Here is a 23,819-nt window from a genome sequence, read left to right on the forward strand (position 1 = left end):
CTTTGTCTGATCTCTTTTCTTCCCTGCCTGTCTCCTGCTTGTACATGGCAGATGCTAGTTGAATAAATAAGGACTATTTAGTACTAAAAGCCTGCTGACCATTTTGCACCCGTTTTCTCTTTTAATTTTCATGACAATCCTGCAAAGATGTTCTTATTCCCATTTTGCAAACTAGGACACAGACAGGACAAATGGCATGTCTAGGGTCACAAAGCAAGCAAGGGGAAGAACCAGATTACACCCAGACCACACCCTGATACTGAAACCTGTTCTCACTCTGCCTCTTCTCACACTTCAATACAACCGGCTTTGCTAAGCACCCTCCTATGCACAGAACAGCCACCTTCGAGGGCTTGCAGGTCTCTCCAGGTAACCAGGCAAGAACTCACCCATGCAAGCCGGGCAGCCCTGGGTACCTGTGACTCCCCTCTTTCCCCTCTCACAGAGAGCTGGCTAGGAGGTGCTGCCTGACAGGGCCTCCCAGAACCTTGTTTCTGGAGCTGGGTACGAAGTCCAGAGATCCACTGGGGAGTGCTGTCTTGTTCACAATATCAAGTCTTCAGATCCATGAACCTGCGATGACTTTCCATTTATTTAGGTCTTTTTTAATCTCTTTCATCAATTTTTGTCATTTTCAGAGTATCAGTTTTGTATTTTTTTATTAAATTTATTCCTAATTTATTCTTTTGGATGTTACAGTAAATGAAGTTTTCTTGATTTTATTTCCAGTTTGCTCATTGCTACTGTATTGAAATGCAATTGATTAGTGTATATGGACCTTTTATCCTGCAATCTTGATGAATTTTTTAAAGTTCTAATAGTTTCCTAGTAGATTTCTTAAGATTTTTCCGTATACAAGATCATGTCATCTATGAAAAAAAGATACTTTTACTTCTTTCCAAATTTTACTTGAATTTCTTGACTAATTGCTCTGACTATGAGTAACTAGTACAATGCTGAATTAGAAATGGTGAAGGTGAAAATCCTTGTTTTGTTCCTGATCTTAGAGGAAAAGCATCCAATCTTTCTCCATTAAGTATGATGTTATCTGTGGGGTTTTTGTACACGCCCTTTAGCAGGAAGTTCTTTCTATCCCTAAACCATTGAGTGTTCTTATCATGAAAGGGTCTGAATTGCATCAAATACTTTTTCTGAGTCTACTGAGATGATCATGTGGCTTTTGTCTTTTATTCTATTGATGGATCACATTAATTGATTTTCAGATGTTAAACCATCCTTGCATTCCGGGGACAAATCTCATTTGAACATGGTGTATAATCCTTTCATATATTGCTGGATTCAATTTATTAGTATTTTATTGAGCATTTTTGCATCTATATCCATGATAGATAGTGATGCTCCAGCAATTCTTCTCTCCCTCTCGTGCACCACTGGTCTTTTGCATTGCTGTTTTGTCTCTCAACTTAAAAGAAATAAATGAATAAATAAAACCCTCTACCTGACTTCTCCCTCCAGCTACTGTCCCATTTCTCTCTTTTCCTTACAGCAAGCTTCTTGAAGGAGTTGGCTATGTTCACACTCCAATTCCCCTCCTCTTATCCTCTCTCATACCCACTATTTTCAGCCTCTATCCCCAGTTCTCCACCAAAACCACCTTGTCCAAGTCACCAATGAAATGTGCTCAATGTCCGTTCTCTTCTGATTGATGTATCAGCAGTGCATGCTGCAGTTGATGCCTGCTCCTTTTTCATTAGACACTCTCTCCACTCAGCTCAGGGACCCCACTTGTTCCTGGCTCCTCTCCCTCTCTGGTCCTTCTTCCCAGGCCCTTCTGCTGCCTCCTCATCTGCTCCCTGACTTTTTACTGGGGAGTAGTCAAGACTCAGCCCTGGTTCTGTTCTCCCTGCACTTTCTTGCTGGTGTCTCATCCAGCCTCATGGCTTCAAACCCCAAATATGTGTTGATGGCCCTCACATTTTTTCTCCAACCCAGTCATCTCTCTTAATCTCTAGACTTAAATGTCTAACTACCTGCTTGACATCCAAACTTGAACCTCTGTCTCATACATATCTCAGACTAAGCCCCAAAGTGAACTCTCGATATTCTTTCCAAACAAATATACTTCCTGTGGTCTTTCTCATCTCGGTTAATAGCTAACCCATCTTTCCAGTTGCTTTAATCAAAACATTTTGGAATTATCCTTGACTTCTCTTATCCTCTTACACCTTTCTTCCATTCCAGCAGGGAAATACTACTGTATCTACCTTCAAAATACATCAAAAATTCAATTATTTCTCACCATCAATACCATCATGGGCCAAGCCACCATCATCTCTCACCTGCATGATTGTGTAAGAAGCACCCAACTGGTCTCCCTGTTTCATCCTTGCCTTCTTTCATCTATTCTCAACACAGCAGCCAGAGGGATCCCATTAGAACTTCAGTTAGGCTCTGCCACTCCTGTTCCAAACATGCAAATAGCACCACCTCACTCAGAGGAAAAACCAGGCACTACTCTGACCACAAAGTCCTACTGATTATTTACCACCCCATTACTTCTCTGACCTGTTTCTTCTTCTTTCCGCCTTCACAGACTCTGCTCTAGCCACACTGGCCTCCTTGCTGCTCGTTCAACATGGATACTTCTGCCTCTGCCTCCAAAACTCGCTGCCCAAAAATATGTTTAATTCACCCTTTCATCTCCTTTACTCAAATGTCACTAACCTCCGACCCCCCATCACTCCCACTTGCCCTCCCCACCTCATCTTTCTCCACTGAGCTCACTACCCTCTGACCGACAACAGGCTTACTTATCTTGTTTATTATCTGTCTCCTCTACTAGGACACGCAATCCATGCGGACAGGGACCTGGTATTTCCTGTTCACTGCTGTATCCCCAGCACTTAGAAGACAGTCTCAAGTGAATGACTGACTGAAGAAATGAATCAATGAATGTCCAGACAAGAGGTACTCCAGTCAGGTCCAGCCCTGCGCAGGCCATCCTCAGTAACAGGCTCCCCTGACCTGCTGGACTACCCGTTTTCCCTGTAGGGATGCCCGGGCTCTCTCCCAACTGCAGCGGGTACATTGCTCATTTGTGTCTGTCAGAGGTGGCCTACTCTCTGCCAGAACAAACATGTTTGAAAGGTCTCTTGGGGTCCATTATTAAATAGTGAAAGAAGCACTGATCCTCTAAGCCTCCTTTCCAGGGGAACCCACTCTAATAACAGCTTTGCCAGGAAACCTCCAGAGGGTGACTGAGCCCATCTGCGAGTGCCCATGCTTGCCCAGACATGTCTGCCGCTAACCCCCAGGATTTCTGCGTTTCCTCTATACTTCTGGCAGAAAGGAGATAAGTGCCTTTGATGAAGGTTCCTGTTTTAATTCTTGCAAGTTCTTCACACAGCACATAGCCTGAGAAGTTTGAGGGAGGGAAGGAAGGACGGCGAATCTGGGTTCTGTGTGGGATTCTGCAAAGGGTCCTCGTTCTGAGCAAGCACGGAGAGAGGGAGGGAGAGACAGAGATAGAGATAGAGAGATAGAGAGATGAGCTAGACAGAGATAAAGAAAAGAGAGACAGCTACAGAGATAGAGATGGAGATAGAGATAGATAGAGATGATATAGAGATAGAGACAGAGACAGAGAGAGATAAAGAAAAGAGAGAGATAGAGACAGAGATGGAGAAAAGAGAGTAAGATGTATGCTTGGGTGGGGGAGCCAGTACACTGAGTGCTAGTAGACCATGGGTGACACTGTCCTGCATGCTGGGACAAATCACAGCCTTTGGGCTCAGAACATCAGCCTTCATCTCTCAGCTCTGCTCCCTCACTAGCTCTGTTGTCTTGGACAAATTACTTAGATTCTTTGAGCCATAGTTTCTTCCTTCCTTCCTTCCTTCCTTCCCTCCCTCCCTCCCTCCCTCCCTCCCTTCCTTCCTTATCTTTTTTTTGGTGAAATATGCACACATCCAGAAAAGTACTAAAGCATATATGTACAGATGAACAAATTATTGCAAAATGAATCCTCTGTAACTATGATTACCACGCTGACTTTTCTGTCCTTCATTTCTTTGTGTTCTTTATATTTTTGCTGCCTCATTATCTATCTATATATAATATAGTGTACCTCTGCCCTGTTTTTCAGCTTTATATAAATGGAATCACAAAGCACGTATTGGGCTTCCCTGATCCCACAGTATGTTTTTAGGATTTAGGCTTGTTGTTGTGTAGAGCTGTAGTTAATGCACTCTCACTGTTGTGAGTTTTCTGTTGTAAGAATGCAGCGTATATACTTACCCATTGTATTGTTGTTAAACACTAAGTTGGCATCAGGCCATCAGAAATAAGGCTTCTGTGAGCATCTGACATGTATGAACTTCCTGGCATACTGCACACGTATTTGTCTGAGGGACATGCCTAGCAGTGGAAGCGCTAGGACATAGGTGGCAGAGCACTGACTTTTGCAGATACTGCCAACTACTTCCCGAGCAATACATGCGAGTGTCTGTAGGTCACCTCTCGGAACGTGCCGTCTTTTTCATTTGGCCATCTTGGTGGGGGAGTAGAAGGATCACATGTGGTTTCCTCTGCATTTCTCTGACCACGGAGGAGGCTGAGCACTACTGCCTACATTCACTGGCCACGGGGGTTTCTTCTTTTGTGAAGTGCTGTGCAAGTCTGTTGCCTGTTTGCACTGGCTTGTCTGTCTTTGCCTTATTGATTTGTAGGAGTTTGAGGTGTAAGTCATTTGATGGTTGCATGTGTAGCAAATCCCTTCTCCCAACCTATAGCTTGTCCTTTCATGTTCTCAATCAACCTTTTAAAGAATAGATGCTCTCCATTTTATGTAGTACACTTCGTCAAACTCTTCCTAAAAGGTTAATGTGTTTTGTAATTCATTTAAAAATCTTTCTCTACCCCAAGATCATGATGATGTGATGCTTTCCCTGGTCTCAAAGGGGCTACCTGACATAAAGCAAAGTCTAGCTGCACAGAAGTCTGCTTCTGGGCTCTATTCTGATCCACCCATTCACTTTCAACCATCCTGTACCAACGGAAGCCTGTGGAGGCTGCAGAAATCCCTGGGTGGGCATGGGTCCTTCCAGATCACTCAATTGGGGCAGTGGGTCATATCTGCTGCAACCATCAGAGAACAGGGAGGGAGGCCATGGCTCACAGTGTGAGGCCATTGATGAAGCCCAGGAGAAAAATTCTGACTTTGAAAGTTATGTCGACTCTTCCACATGAGAGATTGGTGGTTCTCTGAAAGGTGGCCAGGAACTCTGCAGGCAGGAATGGGAGAGGAGAGCTGGTGAGGGGAGGAGTGAAGGAAGGGGTTCAGTCTACATGTCAGGCATGATCTAGAGACAGGCAGTGAGACCCCAAAGGCGAGCTTCTGCCTCTGCCTGGCTGGGGCACCAATCAAACACTGCGTCGGGGCAGAGAGGACACGCGTGGCTCCTGTGGTCAGAACCCAGCCAGCCCAAAGACCCTGGTCTCTACATTCAGCGGGAGTGGGTGGCCCCAGCCTAGCGGTGGTGATCCTCTAAAAGCTGTTTTCACGATGACTTCACAAGGACACTACCCACCGAGACAGCACCACATAGCTGGGAATCATCTTTGCTCTCTCGTACTTCTTGTCTAGACCATGACAAAACCCGCAGCTCCAGCTTCAGAACATATCCACAGCTGACATGCTTCACTGTCCCCTCCACTCCTACACCAGCCCATGCCCCTATGGCCTTGCCATGACTGTCCCAGCCTGCTGCATCCACTCTTGTCCCTCTATGGTCCCTCACATGGCAGCCAGAGGGCTCCTCTTAGATAAATCTAACTCAGGTTGTATCTGTCTCTTGCTCAGAGCCCTCCCTGATGCCCCATCAATTTAGAACAAAATCTGAAGTGCCTACCGTGTCCCCAAGGCCTCGGTGACATCTGTCGCCTCTGGTCCTCTCCTCTCCTGTCCTCACTCCCTCACACCCACTGGCCTTCCTGAGATTCCGTGTTCCCATCACACAATCCCACCTCAGGGCCTTTGTACTTACTGGTCCCTCTGCCTAAATGCTCTTCCCCCAGCATTCCCCTGGCGACGCTGTTAAGCTGGTTAGGCTGCAAACTGTAACCCAACTTCCCCTCTGCCCTCCCACTTAGCTTTATTTTGCCCATTGTGCTTCTGACTACTGGATAACACGTGCCACGTTTACTTGCCGACTGTCTGTCTCGCACAGGACAACAGAGGGGAGGGGAGGGTGGAGGCATCATCTACTTTGTTTATCACTGAATTCCTCGCGTCTAGCACACAACCAGGTATATTTTAGGCACCCAATCGGTAAGTGTTTTTAATAAAGGAGGAAGTGAGTAAATGGGAACGCAGCTTCCTTATCAGGGACAGGGAGCGGGTTTTGTAGGCAGCCTAGGGGCCCTGTGTGGCTGCAGCAGGAAGGACGCTGTACCTGGGCATCTGCTATGACACCATGAGGGCCCACTTCTGGCCTATGTGCCGTCCACCTCACACACCCCCAGCTTCTGGCAGGGGTCGGATGCAGAGAGGCAAGTACGCAAAAGCCACAGGACTGTTTGGTGGAGGAGGGCGTGTGTCTGAAAAGTGGCCCTGATTTCCCTGCCAGGGCTGGCTTGGTGCAGCTGAGGGGCTGCTCCTGAGGGCCTCGTACAGGACAGGATGACAATGCCGTCAGCAGCACAGGGCACAGCCAGGGAGTCCTGAGCAGAGAAGACCTGCAGGCCCTTGTGGGGGAGGGGCATGATTACCTGGAGGCAAGGGTTCTACAGGGTGAGTGTGCGGGCTACGGGCAGTACCTCCACCAAACGGGGCCCAGATGACCCGGCGGAGGGCCTGTACCCAGTCCTCCATGTCGCGCTGGGAGCTGGCCATGAGCAGGAGCGCCTCGGGCTGGGCCGGCACCTTCTCCCGCTCCCCGGCACCACCTGTAAGACAGGGAGACACAGGCTTACTGCAGGGCCCCTGTGCAGACAGCGGTGCCCTTCCCCCACAGCACTCTCTGCAGCCCCCACACGGTTAGCTCTGTACTACCTGGGCTGGGAAAGCCCTCGCTCCAACACCTTTCAGCAACAGCCGCTGTGGCTTCTTATCATGCAGCCCATCCCTCCACACCTCACAAGTCTGTCTTTGGGGCACCATCTGTTTCCCTTTTCTCCCTTAGTCTTGTTATTTTTCCATATCAAATCAGAAATCATTAAAATCATCCTGGGGCACATATTAGAAACAAAAAAAAAAAGCATGCCAGTTTGAAGTTCAGGACCCAGAGTAAACACCTGGGGCCAGTTTGAAGTTCAGGACCCAGAGTAAACACCTGGGGACAGGATTCTGCACCTGTCCCTGCTCACAGCTAGGCATTGGCTCCTTCTCTAAAGGTGGAAGGAGGGGAAAGCTCAGACAGTTGTTTGTAAACTGACTTTTCCCTCCAGTAGCTCCAGTGGAACTCACATTTTCATTTGTAAACGAACTAATCTTTCATGTGTGAATGAATTAGTCTTTGGGATGTATATAAAATCATTTATACTGCACTTCATAAGCAATTTAAGAGATTCTCAAGAATGACCTTGTCTTTATGCACCCCGAACATCCCATAATATGTAACTTCCCCATGTACTTCCTAAGCTCCCAGGACAGTCTGCTGGTGGGGTGAATCCTGGGACCCGTGTTACCAAGGGGGCAGGATGGCAGTGGGGAGAACTGTGACACCCAGGACAGTCCTTGCTGGAGCCGCAGCCCCAGGATGGAGACCAGACAGGAATAGGTGCTTACTGAGTGTTTGGTACCTGCCTGGGACTCTGCTAGATGCTGCAGACACTCAAATGAACAAAGCTGACAGATACACCTTTGCTCCTAGGATACTTTAATCTTCACAGTGACTTTGAGAGAGGTACTATTACTATTTGCATTTTATAGATGGAGGAAACTGAAGCACAGAGTGATTAAGGAACTTGTCTGAACTCACGCAGTTAACACATAGTACAGTCAGGGATTCAAAGTCTCCAGCTCTGGGCTGTGGGCTCTGACGCACCCCATGGCCCTGCTACCTCCCACAAATGAGGCGGCCCACTGGGATGGGGCTGATAGTGCCATCCGTGTATCTTTTCAGTGAAATATCTGTTGAAATCTTTTGTCCATTTTTTAAATGAGTTGTTCATTTTTTTCATTATTGAGTTTTGAGAGTTCTTTACATATTTTGGATACAAGTCCTCTATCAGATATATGCTTTGCAAATATTTCTCCCAGTCTGTGCCCTTTCTTTTCATTGTATAAACAGTGTATTTCCAAGAGCAAAAGTTTTTAATTTTGATAAAGCCCAATGTACCATTTTTTTCTTTTATTGAATATGCTTCTGGTTTCGTATCTAAGAAATCTTTCCTAAACCAAGGTTATGAAAGTTTTCTCCTATATTTTCTTCTAGAATTTTCATAGTTTTAGGATTTTCATTTAGGTCGATGAGTTAGTTTTTGTATATGGTACAAGATATGGATTGAAGTTCATCTTTTTGTACATGGTTGTCCAGTTGTTCCAGTACCATTTGTTGAACAGACTATCCTTTCTTCATCGACTTGTCAGTGCATCTACATAGACGATTGTACCATCTGCAAATTAAGACCGTTTTAGTTCTTCCTTTCCGATCAGAGTGCCTTGTATTTCTTTTTCTTGTCTAACTGCACTGATGAAAGCCTCAGATACAATGTTAAATAGAAGTGGTGAGAGTGGACGTCCCTGTCTTGTGCTTCACCTTATGACAAAAACATTGAGTTATTCACCATCAAGTATATCTGCTGCAGGTTTGTTGTTGATGCCCTTTCTCTAGTAGAGGAAGTTCTCTTCTACTCCCAGTTTGCTGCGAGTTTTTATCAGGAACGGATGTTGGATTTTTGTCAAATACATTTTCTGTATCTATTAAGATATCCCATGATTTTTTTTTTTTTAGTTTGTTAATATGATGAATTATGTTGATAGATTTTCAAATGTTAAACCAACCTTACATTCTTGGCATCACAATTGGTCATGATGCATTATCCTTTTTATATATTGTAGGATTCAATTTGCTAAAATTTTGTTTAGAATTTTTCATCTTATTTATTAAGGATATTGGTCTGCCATTTTCTTTTCTTATAATGTCTTTGTCTGGTTTTTACATCAGGGTAATGCTGGCCTCACACAATAAGCTGGTAAGTATTCTCTCTTTTTCAATATTTATGGGAGAGTTTGTGTAGAGTTGCTATTAATTCTTTCTTAAATGTTGGGTAGACTTCATCAGTGAAGATTTTTCTTTGTGGGAAGGTTTTCTTTTCTTTATATAACAAATTCAATTATATATATATGTATATGTATATATATATATAAATAATTTGGTCTTGAGTGAGCTTTGGTAGTTTGTATTTTTCAAGGAATTTGCCTATTTCATCTAAGTTGTCAAATTTATTGGTATAAAGTTGTCGTAATATTCCCTTGTTATCCTCTTAGTATTTGAAGAATCTGTAGTGATGTCACTTCTTTCATTTCTGATAATGGTAATTTGTGTCTTCTTTTTTCCCCCTAATCAGTCTTGCTAGAGGCTTACCGATTTTACAACAGCAGAGTAGATAGTCGTGGCACAGACCATATGATCTTAAAACCTAAAATATTTACTATCTAGCCCTTAAAAAGAGTTTGCTAACCAGAAAAACAAAGAGAAAGACATAGAAAAAGTCACTAAAACAAAAAGCTGTTCTTTCTGAGATTAATAAAATCAGAAATATCCTCACACGCATGTGGTGATGAGTTCCCAAGGGAGTTTTCTCTTTGAGCAACTCTTTCCTCCTTTGTATTTTATCCTGAATACTCTAGATGTTTTGGTCTCCTCAGTCTCTAAGCTCTGTCTCCTTAACTCATGGAGTCTAGGGGTCCACCTGGTTTTCCCCTTCCTGCCTCACAGCCGAGACAGAAACTTTCTCAGGGCTGTAAGCGGGGCATGTGCAGGGCTCTCACATCATCTGTGCCTCATCTCTTGGAGTAGTCAGTCCTTTACTGCCTAATGTCCAGTAGCTTGAAAAACATGTTTCTTATATTCTGTCCTTTTCTAGTGTTACTTTAGATAGGAGAGTAAATCAGTGACCTAGCTGAGACCCAAACCAGCTCATACCCTCTGCTCAAAAGCCTGCAATAGCCCGCCTCTCAGCAAAGTCCTTGCAATGGTCTTCCAAGCCTCCCCCCCCCCCCCCCATCTGCAATGTCTCTGACTGCATTGCTGCTCTCCTCTTTGCTCTTTGTCATTCTCGAACAAGCAGGCATGTGCCTGTGTTAGGGCCTTTGCACTTGTGTTCCCTTTGTCCCTGCTGTCACCTGGAAAGCTGTTCTCCCAGATACTGGCACGATTTGCTCCCTCACCTTCTCACGTCTTTCCTCAAATGTTGTCTTCCTGGAGAATCTTTCCTGACCACTCTATTTAAACTTCACTCCACATCACACCCACCACAACCCACACCCCTTCCTGACCTTAATTTTTCCATAGTACTTATCACAATCCAGTACATATATGTTTTATGTATTTACATGCTTATTTATACTTTTTATTTTTATTATACTTTTTATTTTTATTATACTTTTTATTTTCGACCCGCCCCCACCCTGTCTGTTTTATAAGAAACTCCAGCACACAGAGCAGTGCCTGGCATGGGAGGGCATGCACAGAATCTATGATGACAGCAGCAGCAAAGCCCAGGTGGCTGGCACACACTCTAAGGTAAAAATGAACTGCTGCGCCTTAGAAATTTGAACACTCACATGGGAAGTGGTGTCATTATCCCTATTTTAAGAACAGGATGGAGAAAATACTTGCAAATCATATATCTTATAAGAGGTTAATATTCACAATATCAGGGATGCCAAAAGAAAGTATGCAAGTGGACACTTTGGTCAGCGTTGCTCAAGCAGTAGTTTGCCGTAGTCAGAAGTGTCTGGACGCTGATGGTAACCACTTTGAGCACCTCTTGTAATTGCAGAAGTCAAACGTGACTTGTATACATCTTTTGTTATTGGTATATATTGAGTATTACAATTTTAATACAGTTTTCCTTTCTTAAAATGTGTATACATGTTTTTGGCACTCTCTGTATATAAACGACTTATACGAGGTATGATCAAACAATATGGTGAATGTTTAAATAAAAAGAAATTTATTACAGTAAAAAACACATTGCCATTAATCCCCCTCAAAATACTCCCCCTCGCTTCGAACACACTTATCCCATCGTTCTTGCCACTTTCTGAAGTAGTTCTGGAAGTCCTCTTTCGTGTCTTTAGTGTCTTTCAGAGTGTTGTCATGATGGAGGATGATTTACGTCACACTTTAAAACACACCTTCTCTCAACCATAGCTCACACCCGACTGACTGTACAGAACAAGTTGAAACTTGTCAGACACTGTTACTAAGTTTCTATGCGCTGCTTCCTGTATTGAAGATCCCTGCCTTTCCATTGGATGGCACTTGGCAGCAGCATTCACCGTATTTTTTTTATCACAACGGAAAGGCTCCATTATCACACATTGCTTCTGGTATGGCAATTTCCGTCAAATAAAAACTTTATATTGTGTCCTCATTCACCTTATGGATCTGGCATCATGCAACTTCTGGCTCTTCCCCAAAGTCAAAATGACCATGAAAGGTAAACATTTTGAATCAATTCAGAACATGGAGGCAGTCAGGACAATGCAACTAAAGACACTCACAAAAGAGAACTTCCAGAACTGCTTCGGAAAGTGGCAGGAACTATGGGATAAATGTGTTCTAAGTGAGGGAGAGTATATTGAGAGGGTTAGTGGCAATGTGTCTTATACTGTAATTTTTTTTTTAATTTAAGCATTCATTGTAGTTTTTTATCACACCTCGTACAACTCAACAGCAAGAAAACAAACAATCATATTAAAAACTGGGCAGAAGAGGCATTTTTTCAAAGAAGATATAGGGATAGCCAACAGGTACATGACAAAATGCTCAACATCACTAATCATCAGGGAAATGCAAATCAAAACCACAATGAGATACCACTTCACACTTGTTAGAATGGCTATCATCAAAAAGACAAGGTAACAATATTAGAAAGGATGTGGAATAAAGGGAACCCTTGTTCATTACTAGTGTGATTGTAAATTGATACAGCCACTATGGAAAACAGCACTGAGGTTTCTCAAGAAATTAAAAATAGAACTACCATATCATCCAGCAAGTCAACCTCTGGGTATTTATCTGAAGAAAGCAAAAACATGAACTCAAAAATATATATGTACCCCCATGTTTATTTCAGGACTATCTATACACAATAGCCAAGATATGGAAGCAATCTACATGTCCATTGATAGATGAATGGATAAAGAAAATGTGGTATATATACAATGAAATATTATTCAGCCATAAAATATAATGAAATCTTGCTATAAGCAACAACATGGATGGACCTTGAGGGCATTATGCTTAGTAAAATAAGTCAGACAGAGAAAGACAAATACTGTACATTCTCACTTGTATATATAGAATCTAAAAAACAAACAAACAAAAACCCATCTCAAAGAACAGATTGGTGGTTCCCAGAGGCAGGGGGAAAATGGGATGTGGGGAGGAGGAAGTAGGCAAATGGGTAAAGGGAGTCAAAAGATACAAACTTCCAATTATAAAATAGTCATGGGGGTGTATTGTACAGCATGGTAACTGTAGTTAATAATACTGCATTGCATATTGGAAAGCTGCTAAGAGAATTGATCTTAAAACTTCTCATCACAAGAAAAAAAATTCTGTAACTATGTATGGTGACTAATGTTAACTAGACTTGATGTGATCATTTTACAATATAAACAAATATCAAATCATTATCAAACTAATATAATGTTTGTGTCAATAATACCTCAATATAAAATAAACAAATTAAGGAAAGGAAACTGAGGCCCAGAGATGTTTAGAAACAGGCCCAAGCTGTACAACCAGTGAACTATGACCTCAGGCAGTCTGGCTCCCATCCCTGCTCTGCTACCTCAGCTTGTTCAAGGGGACCAGCCCCTGGGTGATGGAGCCAGGACCCTAGCCCAGTTTTTCTTGTTTCCAGATCTGCGTCCTTCCCCTCTGAGCTCCTCAATTGAAGAACTTTCTTTTGTGGGTCTCTTTTCCCACCCACACAAGTGACTTTGGGGGAGAGGAGGCGGCTCCATAATGGAGCAGACTCTGCAGGTGTTCCAGGACCAGAACTCCTAGTTTTCAACTTTTCTACATAAAAATTTCACAATAACAGAAAAAACAGTACATGATATACATGGAAAGCATCTTGTAAACCACTGTAGCCCATCGGACTCATTCTATGACAGGTGAAAAGTTGTCAGTCTGATGTAATTAATCAAATGATCTCTGAATTTGCCTGCCCCTACCAGGATTTACAGAAAATGTTTAAAAAATAAAAGAAGTCACTATTTAAAGGTGACACGGGCTGCAATGTATGATTTGCAGTAGATGCCCACCACCGTTCTACTGGCTGCCCAGGCGAGTGGGGAGCTCCAGGGAAGGCCTCAAACAGCTGGATTCCCACAGGTGAAGGCCAAGTGTGGGGACACAACTGTCTGGAACAGTGTGGTCCAATGGAAATATAATTTGAGCCACATCTACGATTGTAAATGTTTAAGTAGCTACATTAAAAAGTAAAAAATAGGTAAAATTATTTTGAATAACTTTATTTATCCCAGTACATCCAAAATACTATCATTCACTTCAACACTTAATCAAAACTTACTGATATATATAATATATACGATTATACATATGTGACTAAGTCTTTCAAAATCTGGTGTTTGTTTTGTACTAACAGCTCATCTTACTTTGGACCACCTACATTTCAGGTGCTCAGTAGCCACAGGCTGGGCTTTCCTGCAGTCCCCAGGGAGGCCTCCCTGCCCATCCCTACCAGGATGCACCAGGCTGAGCCTGGGCAGGGTCCAAGTGTGTCTTCCTGTCCTCACTCATTTCTCTTAACTAGCTTAGAACCACCAAATGCCACTTGTCCTTCAAGGGTTAATCATCCTCTGGCCTGGTGTCCCCTCGCCTGCTCTTGACTCTGGCTGCCCACTTACCCCTGGGCAGACGCCTGCTCCTCTTCAGATGCCTGGCAGCCCAGAAAGGCATGGTGCGGGAAGTACTGAGCCTGCGGTAGGAGGTGCAGCGGTCGGGCAGAGGCCGGGCACCGCCAGGTCAGCGGCTGACCTAGGCTTAAAGGCTTGGGGCGGCTCAGGGAAGTTGCGGCAGAGCTGCGGCCGCCTGCACACTCTGCTCTGCCCGCAGGCGCTGGGCCAGGCCTTTTTGTCTCTCCTGGAACTTCCGCACTTCTCAGTGCCCCCAGGCCGGGACTGTCCCAGGCAGGGCGAGGAGGAACAAGCCGATCTCCGATCCCTGCAGCGCCCTCCCGCTGGTGCAGGGGCTGCCTGGGGTTTCCACAACGGAAATCCCAGCGCAGGTCCCTTGGGCCTGCCACCTTGCCCGCTCCCTCCCCTGCATTCTTGGACCGGAGCGCAGGAAGTGTGGCCTGGCTAACTGGGTCCAGCCAGTTCCCCCAGCGGGCAAGCGGCTGAAAGCTCAGGGTTGACCACCAGCTTTGTGCCTCGGGGTCCTCCTCTCCATGCGAGAAGGCGATAAATATGTAAGTGCTTACTGGCCACACAACCTTTCTGTTTGCACTTTTTCATCGAGAAGCCAGTAATTGGACCTACCTGGTGAGGTTCTAGAGAGGACTGAATGAGAAGAGGAAGCCATGGGCTGGGGGATGTGTGCCCATGCCTCATGAGCGCATTCACACCCTCTACTGTCACTCATCCCTGAGGTACAGACAGGGAAGTGGGAGCCCCAAGAACTCAGACACACTGAAAATGCGTGTCCCCACACCCCCTGGTCCCAGCGCAGAGTTAGAGCCCCCAAGCAGTCTGTGCGCAGTGCACCCCCTGCAGTTCCCCACAGCCCTGCACCCTCTCCTTTGTTGGGTTCTCACACCCACTCTGGGCTTTCAGTAGAACTTCTGGATGAGCTGGAACCAAAAGTGAAATTCTTGCTGACCTGAGAAAGGCAGTGGCCACAGAGTGCACACTGAGTGTTCTGAACTCAAAACCGCCCAAACTCGCAACAACAAAACCCAGTACAAGCTTGGAAGTCATGTAATGTCCAAAGCAGAGTGAAGGCTTAGTAAAGTGGGTACAGAAACATGATGGAGTCATATGTAGCCACTAAAAACGAACACTTATGGGACATTACATTCGATTTTTTAAAGAAATGAAAAACAGCGATACTTTACAGGCTGCCCTGAGACTGCAGATACAGCCCCAGAGACACAGGGAAGGTTCCTGGAGGGGCTTCGGAGACCCAGGAGCTGCCTACTCTGAGTTTCCTAGTCTGTGAGAATAACACATCTCCTTTTATTTGAGCCAGTTACATGGGCTTGTCTGCTTCCTGCAGCTGAAAGCAAAGCACCCTGGTACAGAGACCATAATAACTACCAGGCACCCCTTAAGTGCTGCACTGGCTCCCCCAGGAGCTGCCAGGGAGGGGCCGTCTTGGGCTAGCTGGGGCACACTGGTGGACCTGCAGCCCGGGTCTAAGGAGAAACCTTGGAAGGCACTTGACAACATTTAACATCATTTTGATAGAAATTCTGTTAAATAGGAATAGATGGATTCTTCCTCCACATGGATACACCCAAAGCCAGCACTGGTGGCATTCCCATTCAAGCCCGGCACAACACAAGGCATCCACTCTCACCACTGTTATTTAACATTTTCCTGGAAGTGCAATAGATCAGAGAAAGAATGTGAAACTATGAGAGCTGGAGGGGAGGACATGGCATTATTATTATTGCTGTTATTCTTTTTCAGTTATCTGCTTATATACGTATGCAGAAAACCTAAGTCAATGAACTGAAAAACCATTACAAGCAATCACAGAATTCAGTAAGGTAGACAGACACAAAATTAATATACAGAAATCAAAATCTATTTGTAAATTAGAAAAAACAGAAATGCATACCATCATGTAAGTAGGAAAACTCAACAGAGATGCTGATTCACCCTAATTTGTCTGCAAATTTAACATAATAAAATACTAATAGCACTTTTTAAAATTAGACAAGTTGATTCAAATCAACTTTGCTCATTTTGTTCATGAGCAAAAATAGCAAATATATTTTTGTAAGAATAATGAAGTTAGAGCAGCCCTACCAATTATTAAAACAGAGTAGAGTATACAGCTACAATAATAAAAACAGCAGGTACCACATAACACAAACAGAGAGGCTCAAATACATATGGGAGTGCAAAATAAAATTAGGAGTTATTTCAAGTGGGCTAATACAAGATTGAGTATTTAAGAAATGGAATAGGGACAAATGGATGAAAAATTACCAAGTTGGATCCTTACATCACACCTTGTAACAAAACAAAAATTCATGATGGATCAAGGATTTAAAGATGAAAAATAAAACGACAAAAGAACCAGCTAGGATCAGCCATGGGAGAAATTTCGTATCATCTCAAAGTGGGAAAAACCAATCTAAATATGACACAAAAAACAGAAACCACAAAAGAAAATTTTACCACAGAAAAGTTAAAAGCTTTTGCATGACAATGAAAAGAAAGTGTAAAGACAGCTGACAAAAGGAGACCGAAGAATATATATTCAGATTTGGAATATTCTCTGCTAGATACTGTTAAGTGACAAAAGCAATTATATGCTCTCATGTTTTGCAAAGGAAGGGAAGGTGGGAGGGAGGAAGAAGGGAAGATCTACTTATTTGTCCAAATATGTGCAAAATTATCTCTGGAAAAAAGGACATTGGGATCAGTTGTGCTGCGGAAAGAAGTGGGTGGCTAAAGTAGAAGTGTGTAGGGTGGCATTTTGCCTTTTGATATTTGAACTATGTCACCTATTTTAAGAACTAAATGAAAATAGACTTTAATATAAAGTGACAAATGACAGAACCCGTCTTACATCACTGTGTGTGGTGGGGGCTGTGAGTGGTGGGCTGTCGGCTGTGCACTGAGTAGGGAGTCAGCCATGGTATGCGTTTTGGCACCGGGAGTCACTCAGAACCTGGTGGAGACACCAACCTTAGGTGGACCCTGAGGAAAAGGGGGCAGACCCTTAGCAAGTTGGTAGAAGTATATTTTGTACAACCTCTCTTTGCAAAAGAATTTGAAAATATCTATCAAAATTTTAAATGACTATCCATTTCCAGGGAATGTACTCTTCCAATCATTTACACATGTGCATAGGAAGCAGTAAGGACAAACTGGGAACTTAACAACTTAACTGTCCATCATGTTAAATAATAAATAATGCACTGGTTAAATAAATTATGGACATCCAAAAAAAGACGATGAGAATATGTGACAGGGGACCGCACATTATTATGTGGAAAAAGCAAAAGACCGTGTGAAGAGTATGCTGCCATTTGCGCTAGAGTGACATGTACCCACAGGGGCGTGGCTGGGCGTGCCTGTTACTGAAAGCACGAGCAGGACAGGGCGCTGTGCTGGCTTCGGGGGAGCAGGCGAGGGGCACAAGAGGCTTACTTCTCACTACAGACTCCCTGGCGTGTTTTGTGTATGTCATCACGGGCACAGATTACTTTCTTGAATAAAGGCTATTTTCATTGTTAAGAGGTGGCAGCGCATGTGTTTGGCCCTGGAGAAGTTAGAAATGCCCCTGATGTCTTCCAAATGATTTGTTTGAGCTCCAAATTCCCCTTTCGCCAACCCATTCCCACAGCAGAGTTTCACTTCTCAAAACTAGCACCTCCCTGGAAAATCTCCTTTGGTGGTTTTGGGGAGGTTTGGGTTTTTAGGGAATGCATGTTGACCTTGCCCTGGGCAGCACCCGTGAGAGAACTGGGGCTGTGATTTTTCTCACAGGTACAGTTGCAGAAGTGAAGAGTCTGGGGCAAGCTGGGGAATGCTTGGGCGCTGCCAGAGGGTCGTCCCTGAAATGCAAGTCAGAGCTCTCCCTCCCTGGTAAGAATTCCACACCCTCTGCCTTCAAGAGACAACCCAGTTCACTGCTTCCCACTGGGGCTTCTCCATGTTCAGCTCAGGGTACCTTCCCAGCCCAGCCAGCTACTCCTCTATCTCACCAAGCACTCCAGGCACTCTGCCCTACTTCTTGTTCCTGGAATATACAATGCCTCACTGTCTTCACACATGCTGTTCCCTCTTTTTGAGATGTCTTTCCCACTTGGTCCACCTGGTAAACTCCTACTCATTCATCAAGACTCAGCTTAAATATCCCCACTGTTCCTTCACCTTCCTAACCTGTTCCCCCCTCACCCACTCCTAGTTTTCCTTATCCCATTTCTCCCATCCACAAATATTTATTGAAGGTCTATTATGTGCCACGAATTGTGCACCCCCCTCCCCCCCCCACTCAGCAGTAACAAAACCAAGAGTCCCTACAGTCCCTACCTCTTGGAGAATGCTGCCTGGTGGGGGAGACAGGCCTTAACCATAATCACAAACAAATGCAAAACTGCCACTGCAAGTGGTAGGATGCAGAGGTCTGGGGGTGGGGGCTGAGGCCACACTTGGAGAACTGCATGCTGATGGTCTCTGGGTCCAGTCTGGGTCTGTCTCCTGACCGCCCAAGGAGGCCAGGAAGCCAGGCCTCACCCAGGTCTCAGCAGTAACATAGAGAAGACACTGATTCAAGGCCACCCCCATCAAAAAGTAACTTTTGTATAGGAAAAAAATAAATTAAAAATAGTAACATATTAAAATGGAATATGTCAATTGTCAGATGAAGACCTGGTTCTGAAATGTTGGGGAGTGGGGGCAATGGGGAGGGTTGTGGGGGAGGAGGGGTGGGCCTGGCACTTAGAGTACAAAAAATGTGATTTGTGCTGAGCGACCTGGAAGGAATAATGGTTTAATTCATTTTCCAAGGAAGGGAAAGCAGCCTAACATTTACGAAGCGCCTACTCAGCACCAGATTCCCTCCAGGCTGTGAGATTCGACCTCTCCACTGTTTGTGCAGAGGACTATTTTTTTATTTCTGCAGCGTTAGAAACCGTGGCAGCTGCAGAGCAGTCGCAGGCCCCCCAGCTGCTACCTTCACGACTCCTGCCCCCCCCATGCTAACGAAGTAGCGCTCTGCTAAGCACTTCACTCTTCCCAGAAACTCCAGCAGTTGGTGCTAGTACATATTACCTTCCCCACTGCGGAGGAGGCACGGAGGCCAGTAGATCTGGTAAGGGATGAGGCCTTGCAGCGCATCCAAGGCTCCTCCTCAGTCCACGCCCCGCCCCCACCCCTGGCCCCGCCCTCTCCCGCCCAGGTCCTGCCTCCTAGGCTTCTTGCGGGTAAGAGAAGCATCCCCGTGCTACTCCTAACACCTAAGGGAGTGCTTTGCTTCAGGTGGGTGCTTCATCCGCATCTGTTAAATGAATGACTAAAGCACTATGGGCTCAGTGTAATGAACGCAGGTAACTGGGGCCTTTCACCACTTCAGGCTGCTACTGAGATTGGTTTTCCACACTAACACCTTGTGTCTTAGCCTGGATTCCCCCAAAACAAAGTCTCGTGCGCAAGTCGTGGGTTTGTGAAGTTATCCCAGGGAGGCCTGCAGGCCTGGGAATGAACCAGGGAAGGAGAGAGCCCACCGGGATGCCGGACGGAGCGGGCCGCTGCTTTGGGAGCCTAGTGGCTCCACCCTGCTGGCAAGGTCTATGCGGCCTTATGAAATGTTATCAGAATTTTCAGCCCAGGGACAAAAGCGGGGAAGGTATTCATTAGCTCCAGTCAACCCTGGTCAAGGGTGGTCCCGGGTGCTTTAACTCCTCCCTCTTCCCCGCCACCGGCTCCGGAGGGCTTGGCCTAGCTGCATGTGCAGAGAGGCTCTTTCTTTCAATGAGGCAACAGATAATCCTTGAGACCCTACCCTGTGCCAGCAGTGTGCTTGGCAATGAGGTGGAGTGGAGTGGGGTGCATGAGTGAACCAGACAAGCAAGGCCCCGCCCTCCCAGAGCTGCTCCAGGGGAGAAATGGACAAAGGCTGGAGGTGAGCTCAGATGGGGTTAGTGCAGCAGGGAGGGGTGGGGTTGCTACTCAAGGAAGGGTCCGGAAAGGCCCATCTGAGGAGGGGATCCTTGAGCTGAGGACTAAGTGACTAGAGGGGCTGGCTTTCTTGTACAGATCGGTCTGGGCATGGAGGATTGGAGGAAGGAAAGGGCAGCAATTACAAGGGCCCAGAGGTGGGAGAAGTCCTGAGGTCCTTCGTGAGGCTCAGTGCACCTGGGAGGGCGTGAGGGGGTCAGGAGGCAGACAGGAGGTTCTGGCAGGTGTCCAGAGAGCCAGGCAGGAAGGGGTGCAAGGGGTGACAAGTACCTGGGATCAGGATCTGTCTTGATCTCAGACCCAACAGAGGTTGCTGATAAATTCTGGGGATGGGTGAGTGGGGTTGGGGTAGGAGGGTCCTGGTGGCAATCCAAAGGAAGTGTAAGACAAGGATCGGCTCCACGGGTGCAAGCTACACCCCCAAGCCCCAAATGGGTAGAGCCAAGGCAGGCACTGGGGCCCAATGCTGGTGGGGGGGGTCTCAAGTCCCACTACACCCTGCTCACTTCGACTCCAGGAAAGGCAGACTAAATAAATAAATAAAAATCACTTTGTAATCGTACATATAATTTAAAATATGCTGGTGGTGTCCCTACTTTCCAAATGATCCCCACCTTGAGCTCAAGTCCAGCTGCTTGAAAAGCACAAACCCAGGGATCCCTGCTCTGACTCCCCTTTCCCGGCTGTGGGCTCCCTGTGCCCAACCCCACCCCCAGCCTGGCATCACAGGGTAAAGCCTGGGGTACAGGGCAGGGGCTGACCATCACCCAAGGACACGACTAGATTCTTACTGACACCCGCAAGAATGAGGGCCAGCTCGGGGTCTACATTTCCATTTCTCCTTTTATTAGGGGGAAGTTATTTGCCCCCAGGTGGCTGGATGCAGCCCCCAAGACAGACGCCTTGAAGGGCCTCCCCTAATCCTTTGTCCAGCAACCTCTGCAGGGCACCGTGCTACTAGGAGCTGGAGGCACAAAATGAAGCAGACGTGCCAGGCACCCGGCCTCAGGGCCTGGGGTGAGAGGGTCAGCTGCAGACTGGAAGTAACCCAGGAAGCCAAATTAACAACAACAAAGACATCTGCTCCTCACCGCGGAGTCTGGGAGGATGCAGACAAAAAGTTCCTTCCCCGCCTGTCAGCTCTTTATTATGGAGATAATCGGACGCCCCTTCCCCAATTTTGCATCCACAAAACCTCCGCCTCACAGGAGCTACTCTTCCTGGTGGGGGAGGGGAGAACCCGGCTGGCCGCAGGGTCCCTACAGCAGCCTGGAGGAGTGGGGGAGGGGGAATTCCTAAGGTAACTGATTTCGATTTCCTCCTTCCCCAGAGGATAGTTCAGTCCCCTCCCCCAGGTCAGGGTGGAGAGAGGGGTGGTCTGGAGGGCTGTAAGGAGGTGACAGGCGGCAGATGTGGCCAAAGAAGCCTGGAAGGAGAGCAGGAGAGAAGGGTGGAGTGCAGAGACTGAGGCTAGGGGAAAATGACTTAGCAAATGGCAGAGAAGTGCCCGGCCCGAGAGAGTCTACACCCATGTTCTAGCCAGCACACCCATCTCCCCAGTTCGTTTCTGCCTCCTCTGGCTGGTCACGTGGACATTTGGTAAGCCCCCATCCCAAATCTATGTTGGGCACATGAGAAAATCCCTTAATTTGACATGGACACCATGGATTTCTCGTTGATGCTCTGTTCCTCTTTGCATGGGTCCCAATAAGGTCAAGCCAAAAGTGGACCCACCGCCAGCAGGTGTGTGGGACTTCAGGGTTTTAGCTAATGTCCTCTCTACACTCTTTTCCACCCAAATTCTTCAGATTCTTAAACAACAACAACAACAAAACACTATTTTTATAAGCTGCCTCCTTTCTGGAGGCCAGGTATAAACAACCAGACAAGTAAGAAGTCTTGCTAGTGCCAGGATGGAAGTATAACATACTTTGCTGTTACACCACTTCCTAGCACAACTCCAGGAGGCAGCTGTTCACCTTATAGTTTTAATAAATGGCACCCCAGGAGGCTGACATTCACATTATAGTGTAAGTGACTGGCAACTCCCACCCCTAGGGCAGCCATTCTCATTATAGTCTAAAAAATGGCACCCTCCAGAGTCACCTGTTCACGTTGTAACTTACGTGAATCCCCTCTTCCTGGAGTTATCCAATATGGTGGCCTATATGTTCTCACATTTAAGCCTCAAGACAACCTTGACAAAGGTACCATCTTTCCATTTTCTAAAAAAAAAAAAAAATTGCCCAAGGACTCTCAGCCAGAGGGCCAGGACCAAGATTTTATGCCTCATCTATCTTACATTCAGTGCTTTCCCCCTCAGCAGAATCAGCTGAGCTCAGGAACAAAACCTCCATTCTTCCAGCCTGCCTGGGTCTCCTGCCCCCTCAGTCAAGTCTGCAAGATGGACCTTGGAAAATACCTTCTTTGCTAGGGTCTTCATCCGCTTAGCCTTCCTCTTTTGAAGAGTCTAGTTGCATAGCCAGAAAAGCCGCCAGACCCAGGGTGACTGCCCATCTCTCCCACAAATAGGGCATTACAGAAACACCTTGTTTATCCAGAAATCACTTATCTGACAACCCTATCCATGTAGAGTCCAAGGACAAATGAAACAATGAATAAATACCGTGTTTTCCCGAAAATAAGACCTAGTTGGACAATCAGCTCTAGTGAGTCTTTTGGAGCAAAAATTAACATAAGACCCAGTCTTATTTTACTATAATGTAAGACCAGGTCTTATATAACATTATATAATATAAGACTGGGTCTTATATTAATTTTTGCTCCAAAAGACGTATTAGAGTTGATTGTCCAGCTAGGTCTTATTTTCAGGGAAACAGGGTAGGAAGCCAAAACAGGCTTCAAAACACTAAGAACCAAATAACTGCCCCTCAAGGAACTTACTCAGGGCTTGCTTACTCTTATTTTACACAAATCTCTAACACGCATGTCTCCCTGGCTCCGTGGTACTCAGTGTATCAGAACAGATAGTTAAAGAAGGATTAGGAGAACTAATACAGGCTGCCATAGTGACAGCATCAGGAAGTCACAGGTGATGGCAAGAGAAGAAACAAGACATGAAAATTCAGAAAGATTAGCCTTTGGGGCTAAGGATGAACGACATCAACAAAATCAACTGTTGAAACGTACACACCATGAAAAGTCAGGACCCTCCCCACAGAGCAGCAGCTCAGATCAGGTTCTTATGTCTCCTTTTAGGACAGCCATCCATGCATGGGTGGGTGTGCACAGGACACCAGGATGACAAGCAGTCCATCCTGTCCGCAGGGAGCTCACAGCCCCAAGTTGGGGTGATGGCAGGCAACAGAAACTGCAAAACCTCCCTTTTCTTTGGTGATTCACAAAAGGATAGAATGCTGCCAGTCACAGAGGTCCTGCTCAGCCAGGCACAGTCATCACACCAGCTCCTCATCCTCACAGCAGTCCGCAAACCAGCCTTACAGACCCCACCTTACTGGTGGGGAAACCAAGACACAGAAATGCCATGTCCTGCCTGAAGTCCTGCGGCTCATGAGTGATGTGGGCCTCCTCGTCTCAGAGGGCCTGCTTCCTAGGGCCACCCTGCGCGCCACCAGGATGGGCAGATTCCACTTCAGTTGCCAGGACTCAGACACTGAGGCAGCCATTCTTCTTCACATGGTGGTTCTTCAAGAACCAAAGCCATCCTGGGACATTCATCGGGCACTCATGCCAGATTTGTATTGCTCAACAG

At 45.9% G+C, this 23,819-nt stretch overlaps 1 protein-coding gene across 8 annotated transcripts in view; it reads right to left on the reverse strand.

The window, feature by feature from the left end:
- The window catches only part of ARHGAP22 (Rho GTPase activating protein 22), a 206,958-nt gene that overhangs the window by 24,368 nt on the left and 158,771 nt on the right, over positions 1 to 23,819 (reverse strand). For 4 of the 8 annotated variants that reach the window (XM_019730133.2, XM_074337242.1, XM_019730135.2 and 1 more), the window contains one exon: positions 6,730 to 6,906. In XM_019730133.2, the coding sequence (XP_019585692.2) occupies positions 6,730 to 6,906 (177 nt within the window). Of the gene's footprint in view, positions 1 to 6,729; positions 6,907 to 14,074; positions 14,259 to 23,819 lie in introns of those variants that run through there. The other 4 variants (XM_019730136.2, XM_074337241.1, XM_074337245.1 and 1 more) reach the window with 3 other exon arrangements.

This window comes from Rhinolophus sinicus, linkage group LG07 (genome assembly GCF_036562045.2).
Source record: "Rhinolophus sinicus isolate RSC01 linkage group LG07, ASM3656204v1, whole genome shotgun sequence".
NCBI classification, from domain to species: Eukaryota; Metazoa; Chordata; class Mammalia; order Chiroptera; family Rhinolophidae; genus Rhinolophus; species Rhinolophus sinicus.